Source organism: Tachyglossus aculeatus, chromosome 4 (genome assembly GCF_015852505.1).
Source record: "Tachyglossus aculeatus isolate mTacAcu1 chromosome 4, mTacAcu1.pri, whole genome shotgun sequence".
NCBI classification, from domain to species: Eukaryota; Metazoa; Chordata; class Mammalia; order Monotremata; family Tachyglossidae; genus Tachyglossus; species Tachyglossus aculeatus.
The window spans coordinates 1,841,134-1,857,500 of NC_052069.1; the positions used below are offsets into that span (position 1 = coordinate 1,841,134).

At 46.3% G+C, this 16,367-nt stretch overlaps 1 protein-coding gene across 9 annotated transcripts in view; it reads left to right on the forward strand.

Annotated features, from left to right (window-relative positions):
* ADD1 (adducin 1) overlaps window positions 1–16,367 on the forward strand; it is a 146,440-nt gene that overhangs the window by 81,682 nt on the left and 48,391 nt on the right. For all 9 annotated transcript variants that reach the window (XM_038744570.1, XM_038744573.1, XM_038744571.1 and 6 more), the window contains exons 5-9: window positions 7,259–7,339; window positions 9,334–9,483; window positions 9,846–9,989; window positions 10,078–10,176; window positions 12,462–12,638. In XM_038744570.1, the coding sequence (XP_038600498.1) occupies window positions 7,259–7,339; window positions 9,334–9,483; window positions 9,846–9,989; window positions 10,078–10,176; window positions 12,462–12,638 (651 nt within the window). The remainder of the gene's footprint in view (window positions 1–7,258; window positions 7,340–9,333; window positions 9,484–9,845; window positions 9,990–10,077; window positions 10,177–12,461; window positions 12,639–16,367) is intronic.

Here is a 16,367-nt window from a genome sequence, read left to right on the forward strand (position 1 = left end):
TTGCTTTAGGAAAGGAAATTTATTTGATTTTGTTAATATGTTTTGGTTCGTCGTCCGTCTCCCCCTTCTAGACTGTGAGCTAGAAAGAGTGATTGTGGGATCCGATTTTTAAAAATCAGAACAAGGGTGACTGTAAAAAGACAACTCCAGAATCTTAGTTTCTATAACTGGAGAAGAATTTCACAAAATCCAAGAGCAGATGCCCGAAAGGGGACCGGAGTGGCTTGAGCGCTTGCTTTAGGAAAGGAAATTTATTTGATTTTGTTAATATGTTTTGGTTCGTCGTCCGTCTCCCCCTTCTAGACTGTGAGCTAGAAAGAGTGATTGTGGGATCCGATTTTTAAAAATCAGAACAAGGGTGACTGTAAAAAGACAACTCCAGAATCTTAGTTTCTATAACTGGAGAAGAATTTCACAAAATCCAAGAGCAGATGCCCGAAAGGGGACCGGAGTGGCTTGAGCGCTTGCTTTAGGAAAGGAAATTTATTTGATTTTGTTAAAATGCTTTGTTTTGTCGTCTGTCTCCGCCTTCTAGACTGTGAGCTAGAAAGAGTGACTGTGGGATCCGATTTTTAAAAATCAGAACAAGGGTGACTGTAAAAGGACAACTCCAGGATCTTAGTTTCTATAACTGGAGAAGAATTTCACAAAATCCAGGAGCAGATGCCCGGAAGGGGACCGGAGTGGCTTGAGCACTTGCTTTAGAAAAGGAAATTTATTTCATTTTGTTAATATGCTTTGTTTTGTCCTCTGTCTCCCCCTTCTAGACTGTGAGCCCGCTGTGGGGTAGGGACCGTCTCTAAATGTCCCGGTTCTGCCACTTTCATTCATTCATTCATTCAATCGTATTTATTGAGCGCTTACTGTGTTCTGCCACTTTCATTCATTCACTCATTCAGTCGTATTTATTGAGCGCTTACTGTGTGCAGAGCACTGTACTAAGCGCTTGGGAAGGCCAAGTTGGCAACATATAGGGAAGGTCCCTACCCAACAGCGGGCTCACAGCCTAGAAGGGGGAGACAGAGGACAAAACAAGACATTCATTCATTCATTCAATCGTATTTATTGAGCGCTTACTATGTGCCAAGTGCTTACTGTGTTCTGCCACTTTCATTCATTCATTCACTCATTCAATCGTATTTATTGAGCACTTACTGTGTGCAGAGCACTGTACTAAGCGCTTTGGAAGTACAAGTTGGCAACATATAGGGACGGTCCCTACCCAACAGAGGGCTCACAGTCTAGAAGGGGGAGACAGATGACAAAACAAGACATTCATTCATTCATTCAATCGTATTTATTGAGCGCTTACTGTGTGCAGAGCACTGTACTTCTTGTCAGCTGTGTGACTTTGGGCAAGTCACTTGACTTCTCTGGACCTCAGTTCCCTCATCTGGAAAATGGGGATGAAGACCGTGAGCCCCACGTGGGATAACGTGATCACCTTGTATCCTCCCCAGCGCTTAGAGCAGTGCTTTGCACATAGTAAGCGCTTAATAAATACCAACATATATGTTGCCAACTTGTACTTCCCAAGCGCTTAGTACAGTGCTCTGCACACAGTCAGCGCTCAATAAATACGATTGAATGAATGAAGGAAGGAAAAATTCCACCCCAGCTAATCCCCGTCTGTGTTGGGGATGGAGGTGGGCTCTGATTGAAAGGACGAGAAATAGATGGAGCCTCTCTTGGCCGCGCCAAGTTATTTCTGTCTCTAAACTCAAAAAACCCTGTGGTTGAGGAGAAGCAGCGTGGCTCAGTGGAAAGAGCCCGGGCTTTGGAGTCAGAGGTCATGGGTTCAAATCCCGGCTCCGCCAATTGTCAGCCGTGTGACTTTGGGCAAGTCACTTCACTTCTCTGGGCCTCAGTTCCCTCATCTGTAAAACGGTGATGAAGCCTGTGAGCCCCCTGTGGGACAACCTGATCACCTTGTAACCTCCTCAGCGCTTAGAACAGTGCTTTGCACATAGTAAGCGCTTAATAAATGCCATTATTATTATTATTAGAGGAGAGCAGAGCTTCGCCCCACTCACCAGGCAGCAAGCAGGGGCTGCTTTTCAGGATGTGAGTTTGGATCAAGCAGTTGACCTGCAGACGGCGTGGCTCAGCGGAAAGAGCCCGGGCTTTGGAGTCAGAGGTCATGGGTTCAAATCCCGGCTCCGCCAATTGTCAGCTGGGTGATTTTGGGCAAGTCGCCCCATCTTCCTCCTACCATTCCTTTCCAAACTCCTTGAACAAGTCGTCTACATGCGCTGCCTCGAATTCCTCAACGCCAACTCTCTCCTCGACCGCCTCCAGTCTGGCTTCCGTCCCCACATTCCACGGAAACTGCCCTCTCAGAGGTCACCGATGACCTCCTGCTTGCCAAATCCAACGGCTCCTATTCTGTCCTAATCCTCCTCGACCTCTCAGCTGCCTTCGACACTGTGGCCCACCCCCTTCTCCTCAACACGCTATCCGACCTTGGCTTCACAGACTCCGTCCACTCCTGGTTCTCCTCTTATCTCTCCGGTCGTTCTTTCTCAGTCTCTTTTGCGGGCTCCTCCTCCCCCTCCCATCCCCTTACTGTGGGGGTTCCCCAGGGTTCAGTGCTTGGTCCCCTTCTGTTCTCGATCTACACGCACTCCCTCGGTGACCTCATTCGCTCCCACGGCTTCAACTATCATCTCTACGCTGATGACACCCAGATCTACATCTCTGCCCCTGCTCTCTCGCCCTCCCTCCAGGCTCGCATCTCCTCTTGCCTTCAGGACATCTCCATCTGGATGTCTTCCCGCCATCTAAAACTCAGCATGTCCAAGACTGAACTCCTTGTCTTCCCTCCCAAACCCTGCCCTCTCCCTGACTTTCCCATCACTGTTGACGGCACTACCATCCTTCCCGTCTCACAAGCCCGCAACCTTGGTGTCACCTTTGACTCCGCTCTCTTGTTCACCCCTCACATCCAAGCCATCACCAAAACCTGCCGGTCTCAGCTCCGCAACATTGCCAAGATCCACCCTTTCCTCTCCATCCAAACTGCTACCCTGCTCGTTCAATCGCTCATCCTATCCGGATCGGATTACTGCATCGGCCTCCTCCCTGATCTCCCATCCTCCTGTCTCTCCCCACTTCAGTCTATACTTCACGCCGCTGCCCGGATTGTCTTTGTCCAGAAACGCTCTGGGCATGTTACTCCCCTCCTCAAAAATCTCCAGTGGCTGCCCGTCAACCTACGCATCAGTCAAAAACTCCTCACCCTGGGCTTCCAGGCTGTCCATCAATCAATCAATCGTATTTATTGAGCGCTTACTATGTGCAGAGCACTGTACTAAGCGCTTGGGAAGTACAAATTGGCAACACATAGAGACAGTCCCTACCCAACAGTGGGCTCACAGTCTAAAAGCCATCCCCTCGCCCCCTCCTCCCTCCCCTCCCTTCTGTCCTTCTCCAGCCCAGCCCGCACCCTCCACTCCTCTGCCCCAATCTCCTCACCGTTAGGCCTCGTTTTCTCCCGTCCCGCCGTCAACCCCCGGCCCACGTCCTCCCCCGGGCCTGGAATGCCCCCACTCCCTCTGCCCATCCTCCAAGCTAGCACTCTTCCTCCCTTCAAGGCCCTACTGAGAGCTCACCTCCTCCAGGAGGCCTTCCCACACTGAGCCCCCTCCTTCCTCTCCCCCTCGCCCCCCTCTCCATCCCCCGGTCTTACCTCCTTCCCTTCCCCACAGCACCTGTAAATATGTGTATATGTTTGTACGTATTTATTACTCTATTTATATATTTATTTTACTTGTACATATCTATTCTATTTATTTTATTTTGTTAATATGTTTGGTTTTGTTCTCTGTCTCCCCCTTCTAGACTGTGAGCCCACTGTTGGGTAGGGACTGCCTCTATCTGTCGCCAACTTGTACTTCCCAAGCGCTTAGTACAGTGCTCTGCACGCAGTAAGCGCTCAATGAATATGATTGATTAATTGATTGAGACAGACAACAAAACAAAACTTGGAGACAGGCGTCAAAACCGTCAGAATAAATAGAATTATAGGTATATGCACATCATTAACGAAATAAATAGAATAGTAAATATGTACAAGTAAAATAAATAGAGCAATAAATCTGTACAAATATATATATACAAGTGCTGTGGGGAGGGGAAGGAGGTAGGGCGGAGGGGGGATGGGGAGGAGGAGAGAATAAAACTGTGTAGCCTCTTGTGAGACATGGACTGTGTCCAACCCGACTAGCTGGTATCTACCCTGGCGCTTAGTACAGTTCCTGGCACGTAGTAAGCGCTTGACAGATACCATGAAAAAAAAAACATTGCTACCACTGTTGGGACGTTGCTGATCAAACACTAGCAACTGGGCAGGGAATGTACCTGTTTATTGTTATATTTTCCACCCCTAAGCGCTTAGTACACAGTCTTTTAGACTGAGAGCCCACTGTTGGGTAGGGACTGTCTCTATATGTTGCCAATTTGTACTTCCCAAGCGCTTAGTACAGTGCTCTGCACATAGTAAGCGCTCAATAAATACGATTGATGATGATAATGGTAGTACAGTGCTCTGTACTGAATGACGAAGGGCCAGCGGGCACGAGGGACCTTCAGAAGGAGGCCGTGATGTCCGTCAAGGGATGAGCTTCCATCTGCCCGACTTGGTTCGTCCTTTGCTGGGAAGAAATTAAAGCAGCAGAGAAGCAGCGTGGCTCAGTGGAAAGAGCCCGGGCTTTGGAGTCAGAGGTCGTGGGTTCGAATCCCGGCTCCGCCAATTGTCAGCTGGGTGACTTTGGGCAAGTCCCTTCACTTCTCTGGGCCTCAGTTCCCTCATCTGTCAAATGGGGATGAAGACTGTGAGCCCCAAGTGGGACCACCTCATCACGTTGTAACCCCCACAGTGCTTAGAATAGTGCTGTGCACATAATAATAATAATAATAATAATAATAATGGTATTTGTTAAGCGCTTACTATGTGCAAAGCACATAGTAAGCGCTGACTTTTTTATAGCAAGTGCCACATTAATAGTGTTTTGTTTTTTCTTTGGTTGAGTTAGAATTAAGATTAATTCAGATTCTTCCCTGCCTGTAAATGAAGATCTGTATTTCATTTCATTTCCCCAGCACTTAGAACAGTGCTTGGCACATAGTAAGCGCTTAACAAATGCCATCATTATTATTATTATTTGTCTCCCCCTTTTAGACTGTGAGCCCACTGTTGGGTAGGGACTGTCTCTATATGTTGCCAATTTGTACTTCCCAAGCGCTTAGTACAGTGCTGTGCACACAGTAAGCGCTCAATAAATATGATTGATGATGATGATGATGATCATTATTATTCTCTGGGCCTCAGTGAGCTCATCTGTAGAGTGGGGATGAAGACTGTGAGCCCTACATGGGACAACCTGAGGACCTTGGATCTCCCCCAGCGCTTGGAACAGTGTTTGGCACATAGCGCTTAACAAATGCCATCATTATTATTCTCTGGGCCTCAGTGACCTCATCTGTAAAATGGGGGTGAAGACTGTGAGCCCCCCGTGGGACAAGCTGATCACCTTGTATCCTCCTCAGCGCTTAGAACAGTGCTTGGCCCATAGTAAGCACTTAACAAATGCCGTCATTACTATTTATTTATTTTATTTGTACATGTTTATTCTATTTATTTTATTCTGTTAATATGTTTTGTTTTGTTCTCTGTCTCCCCCTTCTAGACTGTGAGCCCACTGTTGGGCAGCGACCGTCTCTAGATGTTGCCAACTTGTACTTCCCAAGCGCTTAGTACAGTGCTCTGCACACAGTAAGCGCTCAATAAATACGATTGAATGAGTGAATGAATGACTTTCTGGTAAAGGCGGCAAGGACTTACTGCAGAAATCCTATAAGGGGCCGTCTCTGTATGTTGCCAACTTGGACTTCCCAAGCGCTTAGTCCAGTGCTCTGCACACAGTAAGCGCTCAATAAAGACGATTGAATGAATGAATGAATAAATTAGCATAAACCTCTAGTTGCTCTTACCCAGAAGACCATGTAAATTTCACCTTGTCCGTATTCCAGAGAGACGTATTTTTAAACGCTGACTGCCCAATATTTGTAACTCTTGGGATTTATTCTTAATATGCAATCCGGGAAAATCCATGCCTTTTTCCCATTAAGCGTCTTAGCTTAGGGATTGTTCCATTCGTAGACTTTGCCCATTCATAAATTCAACTTACATGTAAGGCTTGCAAAGCACTGTTCTAAGCGCTGGGGTAGATACAAGATAATAATAATAATGATAATGGCATCTATTAAGCGCTTACTATGTGCAAAGCACTGTTCTAAGCGCTGGGGTAGATACAAGATAATAATAATGATACTAATGGCATTTATTAAGTGCTTACTATGTGCAAAGCACTGTTTTAAGCGCTGGGGTAGATACAAGATAATAATAATAATAATAATGGCATTTATTAAGCACTTACCATGTGCGAAGTATTGTTCTAAGCGCTGGGGTAGATACAAGATAATAATAATGGGATTTATTAAGCGCTTACTATGTGCAAAGTACTGTTCCAAGCGCTGGGGAGGTTACAAGGTGATTAGGCTGTCCCACGGGGGGCTCACAGAGCTGGGGGCCCCATGGAGAATATTTATTACTCTATTTATTTATTTATTTATTTAACTTGTACATATCTATTCTATTTATTTTATTTTGTTAGCATGTTTGGTTTTGTTCTCCGTCTCCCCCTTTTAAACTGTGAGCCCACTGTTGGTTAGGGACCGTCTCTATACGTGGCCAGTTTGTACTTCCCAAGCGCTTAGTACAGTGCTCTGCACACAGTAAGCGCTCAATAAATACGATTGGTGATGATGGTGATGAGGTATACACATATCTCCCCCTTCTAGACTGTGAGCCCAGTGTTGGGTAGGGACGGCCTCTATATGTTACCGACTTGTACTTCCCAAGCGCTCAGTACAGTGCTTCGCTCAGTAAATATGATTGAATGAATGAATGAATGCCACCGTTATTATTATTATTAATTAAGAGCGAACCCCACTGTTCAACCTCCTGAAGCCGGAATGGCTTGGGAAGAATTTTCCCAGCGCTCTTGTTTTCAGAGCGAGCTTTCGTTGAGTCGCACGCAAGGCGGGTAGGATGAAGGTGGCTCCTCCCGAGTGTTTTATAATTAGCGGCAATTAGCGGGAAGCAGGAGGCCTTGATTTCCACCTTGGGCCTTCCTCAGGAGCGAGCGTGGTTGTGTTCCTGTAGACCCTTGATCGCTTTCTCTTATATTCCTTGCAGGCCAGAGTGAGTTCCGAGCAGGAACACTTCCTCATCGTGCCCTTCGGACTCCTTTACAGCGAGGTGACCTCGTCCAGCCTGGTGAGCAAGTCACGCGTCTTTCGGTTTGCCTCGAATAATAATAATAATAATAATAATAATGGCATTTATTAATCAATCAATCAGTCAATCGTATTTATTGAGCGCTTACTATGTGCAGAGCACTGTACTAAGCGCTTGGGAAGTACAAATTGGCATCACATAGAGACAGTCCCTACCCAACAGTGGGCTCACAGTCTAAAAGGGGGAGCGCTTACTATTAAGCGCTTACTATGTGCAAAGCACTGTTCTAAGCGCTGAATGAATGTTTTATAATAATAAATTATTATTATATTATATTATATATTATATTATTATAATAAATTGTTATGTTTTGTAATGATGAATTATTATAATAATAATAATAATGTTGGCATTTGTTAAGCGCTTACTATGTGCAGAGCACTGTTCTAAGCGCTGGGGGGGATACAAAGTGATCAGGTTGTCCCACGGGGGGCTCCCAGTCTTAATCCCCATTTTACAGATGAGGGAACTGGGGCTCAGAGAAGTTAAGTGACCTGCCTAGGGTCACACAGCAGACATGTGGCGGAGCCGGGATTCGAACCCATGACCTCTGGCTCCAAAGCCCGGGCTCTTGCCACTGAGCCACGCTGCTTCTCTAAGGCGCAGATCGGTAACGGGAACGAAAGCCGAGGTCCCGTCCCCCACCGCCCGGGCCACAGTTTTCCTTTTCCGGACCTTCGGATCCAAGGAGAGCGGTCTGTTCTCTGCAGATCGGAAGTCAGTGGTTCCAGGCCTTTAATCAATCAATCAATCAATCGTATTTGTTGAGCGCTTGCCGTGTGCAGAGCACTGTACTAAGCGCTTGGGAAGTCCAAGTTGGCAACACATAGAGACAGTCCCTACCCAACAGTGGGCTCACAGTCTAAAAGGGGGAGACAGAGAACAAAACCAAACATACTAACAGAATAAAATAAATAGAATAGATATGTACACACAAAATAAATAAATAGAGTAATAAATATGTACAAACATATATACAGGTGCTGTGGGGAAGGGAAGGAGGTAAGATGGGGGGGATGGAGAGGGGGATCGTTGAAGGATCATTCTTTCATTTTGCTTCCCTAAGGACGTTCACTGCTCCCACTGTTGGGTAGGGACCGTCTCTATATGTTGCCAGCTTGTACTTCCCAAGCGCTTAGCACAGTGCTCTGCACACAGTAAGCGCTCAATAAATACGATTGATTGATTGATTGCTCCGATTTCAGTAGTAAAAGACCGTAGTCATTGTCTACTGTGAGCCCCCCGTGGGAGAACCTGATCACTCTGTCACCTCCCCAGCGCTTAGAATGGTGCTTTGCACATAGTAAGCGCTTAATAAATACTATTATTATTATTATTATTATTATTCCATATCACACCAGGATTTTCTCCAAGAGGGTGGGTTAGTTGGTCTCCCTCCGATTTTCCCTGAAACGACGGCAAAGGTCTGGGGTGGCTGGTCCCAGTTTTCCCCCTCGTCCCCCTCTCCATCCCCCCGTTTTACCTCCTTCCCTTCCCCACAGCACCTGTATATATGTATATATGCTTGTACATATTTATTACTCTATTTATTTATTTTACTTGTACATATCTATTCTATTGATTTTATTCTGTTGTTAGTATGTTTGGTTTTGTTCTCTGTCTCCCCCTTTTAGACTGTGAGCCCACTGTGGGGTAGGGACCGTCTCTATATGTCGCCAACTTGGACTTCCCAAGCGCTTAGTCCAGTGCTCTGCACCCAGTAAGCGCTCAATAAATACGATCGATGATGAGGATGCAGCTTTAATGGCCTAGCAGCCCAACTGCCAGAAGAGCTGAGAACAATTCGGCGCGGTGGTGAATGCGCCGCTGACTCTCAAGCCCCGTTTTGTCCCTGTGTGTTGTCAGCTTGTACTTCCCAAGCGCTCAGTCCAGTGCTCCGCGCACAGTAAGCGCTCAATAAATACGATTGAATGAATGAATTTTGTGTAACGAATATCTTCTTGTATTGGAAGGTCAAGGTCAACCTCCAAGGCGATGTGGTGGATCGCGGGAGCACTAACCTGGGAGTGAACCAAGCAGGTTTTACCCTGCACTCGGCGATTTATGCGGCCCGACCCGATGTTAAATGCATCGTGCACATTCATACCCCGGCTGGGGCGGCGGTAAGTGTGGGGTTTTGGGGACGGCCAAAGTGGACGATTTATCGCACTTGGGAGACGAGAGCAACCAATCAATCAATCAATCAATCAATCAGTCGTATTTATTGAGCGCTTACTATGTGCAGAGCACTGTACTAAGCGCTTGGGAAGTACAAATTGGCAACACATAGAGACAGTCCCTACCCGACAGTGGGATCACAGTCTGAAAGACAACCAATTGTTGTCTTGTTATTTAGAACCACGTGAAAACTGATGTTTAAAAGGCACTTTTCCGTGCTGGACGGGCGGTCCTAGCCTCTGGACTCTGTCGTACCGAGGTTGTCGCCAACTTGTACTTCCCAAGCGCTTAGTAACTTTTCCTTTAGGTTTCCGCCATGAAATGCGGCCTGCTGCCCATCTCGCCCGAGGCGCTTTCCCTCGGAGAAGTCGCCTATCACGACTACCACGGGATCCTCGTGGACGACGACGAGAAGGTCTTAATTCAGAAAAACCTAGGCCCCAAGAGCAAGGTGAGCGGGCCCAATGGTGAAGGGGGCGAGGAAAATCTCTCTCTCCCCGTCCTCATCCCCTGCTTCCCGCGGTGGCTCGTCCCTTCAGGTTCTCATCCTCAGAAATCACGGTTTGGTGTCCGTCGGCGAGACGGTGGAAGAGGCTTTCTTCTACATCCACAATCTCGTGGTTGCCTGTGAGATTCAGGTACGTGGCTCCTGGGGCGGATTCGCGGTTTCCGTACGGCCGGGGATTCGGTTTTTCACTTGGGCTCGGTTTCTATCATCATCATCATCATCATCATCATCAATCGTATTTATTGAGCGCTTCCTGTGTGCAGAGCACTGGACTAAGCGCTTGGGAAGTACAAATTGGCAACATGTAGAGGCGGTCCCTACCCAACAGCGGGCTCACGGTCTAGAAAGGGGAGACAGACAGCAAAACAAAACATGTGGGCAGTGCTTGGCATTCATTTATTCATTCAGTCGTATTTATTGAGCGCTTATTGTGTGCAGAGCACTGTACTAAGCGCTTGGGAAGTACAAGTTGGCAACATATAGAGACGGTCCGTATGCAACAGCGGGCTCACGGTCTAGAAGTGGGAGACACAGCAAAACAAAACATGTGGGCAGTGCTTGGCATTCATTTATTCATTCAGTCGTATTTGTTGAGCGCTTACTGTGTGCAGAGCACTGGACTAAGCGCTTGGGAAGTCCAAGTTGGCAACATATAGAGACGGTCCCTATGCAACAGCGGGCTCACGGTCTAGAAGGGGGAGACAGACAGCAAAACAAAACATGTGGGCAGTGCTTGGCATTCATTTATTCATTCAGTCGTATTTATTGAGCGCTTATTGTGTGCAGAGCACTGTACTAAGCACTTGGGAAGTACAAGTGGGCAACACACAGAGACGGTCCCTATGCAACAGCGGGCTCACGGTCTAGAAGTGGGAGACACAGCAAAACAAAACATGTGGGCAGTGCTTGGCATTCATTTATTCATTCAGTCGTATTTGTTGAGCGCTTACTGTGTGCAGAGCACTGTACTAAGCGCTTGGGAAGTACAAGTTGGCAACATGTAGAGACGGTCCGTACGCAACAGCGGGCTCACGGTCTAGAAGTGGGAGACACAGCAAAACAAAACATGTGGGCAGTGCTTGGCATTCATTTATTAATTCAATCAGATTTGTTGAGCGCTTACTGTGTGCAGAGCACTGGACTAAGTGCTTGGGAAGTCCAAGTTGGCAACATATAGAGACGGTCCCTATGCAACAGCGGGCTCACGGTCTAGAAGGGGGAGACAGACAGCAAAACAAAACATGTGGGCAGTGCTTGGCATTCATTTATTAATTCAATCAGATTTGTTGAGCGCTTACTGTGTGCAGAGCACTGGACTAAGTGCTTGGGAAGTCCAAGTTGGCAACATATAGAGACGGTCCCTATGCAACAGCGGGCTCACGGTCTAGAAGGGGGAGACAGACAGCAAAACAAAACATGTGGGCAGTGCTTGGCATTCATTTATTCATTCAGTCGTATTTATTGAGCGCTTATTGTGTGCAGAGCACTGTACTAAGCACTTGGGAAGTACAAGTGGGCAACACACAGAGACGGTCCCTATGCAACAGCGGGCTCACGGTCTAGAAGTGGGAGACACAGCAAAACAAAACATGTGGGCAGTGCTTGGCATTCATTTATTCATTCAGTCGTATTTGTTGAGCGCTTACTGTGTGCAGAGCACTGTACTAAGCACTTGGGAAGTACAAGTTGGCAACATCTAGAGACGGTCCCTATGCAACAGCGGGCTCACGGTCTAGAAGTGGGAGACACAGCAAAACAAAACGTGGGCAGTGCTTGGCATTCATTTATTCATTCAGTCGTATTTGTTGAGCGCTTACTGTGTGCAGAGCACTGTACTAAGCGCTTGGGAAGTCCAAGTGGGCAACGTATAGAGACGGTCCCGACCCAACAGCGGGCTCACAGTCTAGAAGCCGCGTAACGAAGCAGAGGGGGTGGTCATTTGGGGCGCCTTTCAACCGGCAGGCGCTCTGCACGCAGTAAGCGCTCAATAAATAGGATTGAATGCCCTCCCTCCCCACATCCATGTCTACCTGTATGTATGTCTACCTGCATATATGTATATATGTTTGTACTTCCCAAGCGCTTAGTACAGTGCTCTGCACATAGTAAGCGCTCAATAAATACGATCGATTGATTGATATGTTTGTACATATTTGTTACTCTATTTATTTATTTATTTATTTATTTATTTTACTTGTGCATATCCCTTTTATACTGTGCGCCCACTGTTGGGTAGGGACTGTCTCTATGTGTTGTATTTCCCAAGCGCTTAGTCCAGTGCTCTGCACATAGTAAGCGCTCAATAAATACGATTGATGATGATGATGATGATGACGATTGGCTGAATTGTACGCGTCGGTGATGTTTGCGTGGGCCTCGGCCCCCCCACCCGTCCCACCGCCCTCCCGTCACTAGGTCCGTACCCTGGCTAGTTCAGGAGGACCGGACAACTTAGTCCTGCTGGATCCCGGGAAGTACAAAGCCAAGGCCCGTTCCCCCGAGGCCCCGGCCGGGGAAGGGGCCGACTCCCATCCCAAGTGGCAGATTGGGGAGCAGGAGTTCGAAGCCCTCATGCGGATGCTGGATAACCTGGTAAGGCTGGCGGGAGGGGCTCGGAAAAGCGGGGGAAAAACCGGCGGCGGGAATTCTCACGGGCGGAGAGGTGGGGAGCGTTGGGTTCTGAGGGCGGGACGGTCCCCCGAGCTATTCCCTCCAGGAAGCCTTCCCAGACTGAGCCCCCTCCTTCCTCTCCCCCTCATCCCCCTCCCCGCCTTACCTCCTTCCCTTCCCCACAGCACCTGGATATATGGATAGATGTTTGTACGGATTTCTTACTCTATTTATAGTCTTTTAGACTGTGAGCCCACTGTTGGGTAGGGACTGTCTCTATATGCTGCCAATTTGTACTTCCCAAGCGCTTAGGACAGTGCTCTGCACACAGTAAGCGCTCAATAAATACGATTGATGATGATGATTTATTGATTGATTTTACTTGTGCATATCTATTCTAATAATGATAATAATGATGATGATGGCATTTATTAAGCACTTACTATGTGCGAAGCACTGTTCTAAGCGCTGGGGAGGTTGCAAGGGGATCAGGTTGTCCCATGGGGGGCTCACAGTCTTAACCCCCGTTTTACAGATGAGGGAACTGAGGCACAGAGGAGCCACAGAACTTTTAGACTGTGAGCCCACTGTTGGGTAGGGACTGTCTCTAGACGTTGCCAACTTGTACTTCCCAAGCGCTTAGTACAGTGCTCTGCACACAGTAAGCGCTCAATAAATGCGATTGATGATGATGATGATGATGATGAACTGAGGCCCTACTGAGAGCTCACCTCCTCCAGGAGGCCTTCCCAGACTGAGCACTTTCCTTCCTCTCCCCCTCGTCCCCCTCTCCATCCCCCCATCTTACCTCCTTCCCTTCCCCACAGCACCTGTATATATGTATATATGTTTGTACATATATATTACTCTATTTATTTATTTATTTTACTTGTACATATCTATTCTATTTATTTTATTTTGTTAGTATGTTTGGTTTTGTTCTCTGTCTCCCCCTTTAAAGACTGTGAGCCCACTGTTGGGTTGGGACCGTCTCTATATGTTGCCAGCTTGTAGTTCCCAAGCGCTTAGCACAGTGCTCTGCACACAGTAAGCGCTCAATAAATACGATTGATTGATTTACTTTCATTCAGTCATATTTATTGAGCGCTTACTGTGTGCAGAGCACTGTACTAAGCGCTTGGGAAGTCCAAGTTGGCAACATCTAGAGATGGTTTCTACCCAACAGTGGGCTCACAGTCTAGAAGGGGGAGACAGAGAACAAAACAAAACATATTAACAAAATAAAATAAATAGAATAAATATGTACAAATAGAGTAATAAATACATACAAACATATATACAGGTAGCAACTGCACGAGTAAGTGCTTAGCAGATACTTTCATTCAGTTGTATTTAGTGAGCGCTTACTGTGTGCAGAGCACTGTAGTAAGCGCTTGGGAAGTCCAAATTGGCAACATATAGAGACGGTCCCTACCCGACAGTGGGCTCACAGTCTAGAAGGGGGAGACAGACAACAAAACCAAACATAATAACAAAATAAAATAAATAGAATATGTACAAATAAAATAGAGTGATAAATACGTACAAACATATATACAGGTAGCAACTGCCTGAGTAAAGCGCTTAACAGATACTTTCACTCAATCATTTTTATTGAACGCTTATTGTGTGCAGAGCACTGTACTAAGCGCTTGGGAAGTGCAAGTTGGCAACATCTAGAGACGGTCCCTACCCGACAGCGGGCTCACAGTCTAGAAGGGGGAGACAGACAACAAAACAAAACAAATTAACAAAATAAAATAAATAGAATAAATATATACAAATAAAATAGAGTAATAAATGCGTACAAACATATATGCAGGTGGTAACTGACCAAGTAAGCGCTTAACAGATACTTTCATTCAGTCGTATTTATTGAGCGCTTACTGTGTGCAGAGCACTGTACTAAGCGCTTGGGAAGTCCAAGTTGGCAACATATAGAGACGGTCCCTACCCGGCAGCGGGCTCACAGTCTTGAACGGGGAGACAGAGAACAAAACAAAACATATCAACAAAATAAAATAAATAGAACAAATATGGACAAATAAAATAGAGTAATAAATACGTTCAAACATATATACAGGTAGTAACTGGCCGAGTAAGCGCTTAACAGATACTTTCATTCAGTAGTATTTATCGAGTGCTTACTGTATGCAGAGCACTGTACTGATGGTAATCAATCAATCGTATTTATTGAGCACTTACTGTGTGCAGAGCACTGTACTAAGCGCTTGGGAAGTACAAGTTGGCAGCATATAGAGACAGTCCCTACCTAACAGTGGGCTCACAGTCTAGTAATGATACTGTAATGATGATACCATCATCATTATTATCATTATTATTATTATTACTAGACCGTGAGCCCCACGTGGGACAGGGACACTACGTCCGACACGATTATCTCGTATCTTCCCCAGCGCTTAGAGCGGTGCTCGACGCATAGACGCACACGCCGTAAATAATAGATAGTAGGGGGTCTTAGGGGGTCTGGGCTCCCCTCCTAAGTCACAGCGGGCAGGGATTTAGGGGCCTAGCGAGGGATGAAGTAGGGCCTGGGTCTCCTCTCACCCCAGGGAATCAATCAATCGTATTTATTGAGCGCTTACTGTGTGCAGAGCACTGTACTAAGCGCTTGGGAAGTACAAGCTGGCAACATACAGAGACAGTCCCTACCCAACAGTGGGCTCACAGTCTAGTAATGATACTGTAATGATGATACCATCATCATTATTATCATTATTATTATCATCATCATCATCAATCGTATTTATTGAGCGCTTACTATGTGCAGAGCACTGTACTAAGCACTTGGGAAGTACAAATTGGCAACATATAGAGACAGTCCCTACCCAACAGCGGGCTCACAGTCTAAAAGGGGGAGACAGAGAACAAAACCAAACGTGCTAACAAAATAAAATAAATAGAATAGATATGTACAAATAAAATAAATAAATAAATAAATAGAGTAATAAATATGTACAAGCATATATACATATATACAGGTGCTGTGGGGAAGGGAAGGAGGTAAGATGGGGGGATGGAGAGGGGGACGAGGGGGAGAGGAAGGAAGGGGCTCAGTGTGTAATAATAATAATAATTATTATTATTATTATTATTATTACTAGACCGTGAGCCCCACGTGGGACAGGGACACTACGTCAGACACGATTATCTCGTATCTTCCCCAGTGCTTAGAGCAGTGCTCGACGCATAGACACACACGCAGTAAATAATAAATAGTAGGGGGTCTTAGGGGGTCTGGGCTCTCCTCCTAAGTCACAGCGGGCAGGGATTTAGGGGCCTAGCGAGGGATGAAGTAGGGCCTGGGTCTCCTCTCACCCCAGGGAATCAATCAATTAATCCATCGTATTTATTGAGCGCTTACTGTGTGCAGAGCACTGTACTAAGCGCTTGGGAAGTACAAGTTGGCAACATATAGAGACAGTCCCTACCCAACAGTGGGCTCACAGTCTAGTAATGATACTGTAATGATACCATCATCATTATTATTATTATTATTATCATCATCATCATCAATCGTATTTATTGAGCGCTTACTATGTGCAGAGCACTGTACTAAGCGCTTGGGAAGTACAAATTGGCAACATATAGAGACGGTCCCTTCCCAACAGTGGGCTCACAGTCTAACAGGGGGAGACAGAGAACAAAAACAAACATACTAACAAAATAAAATAAATAGAATAGATATGT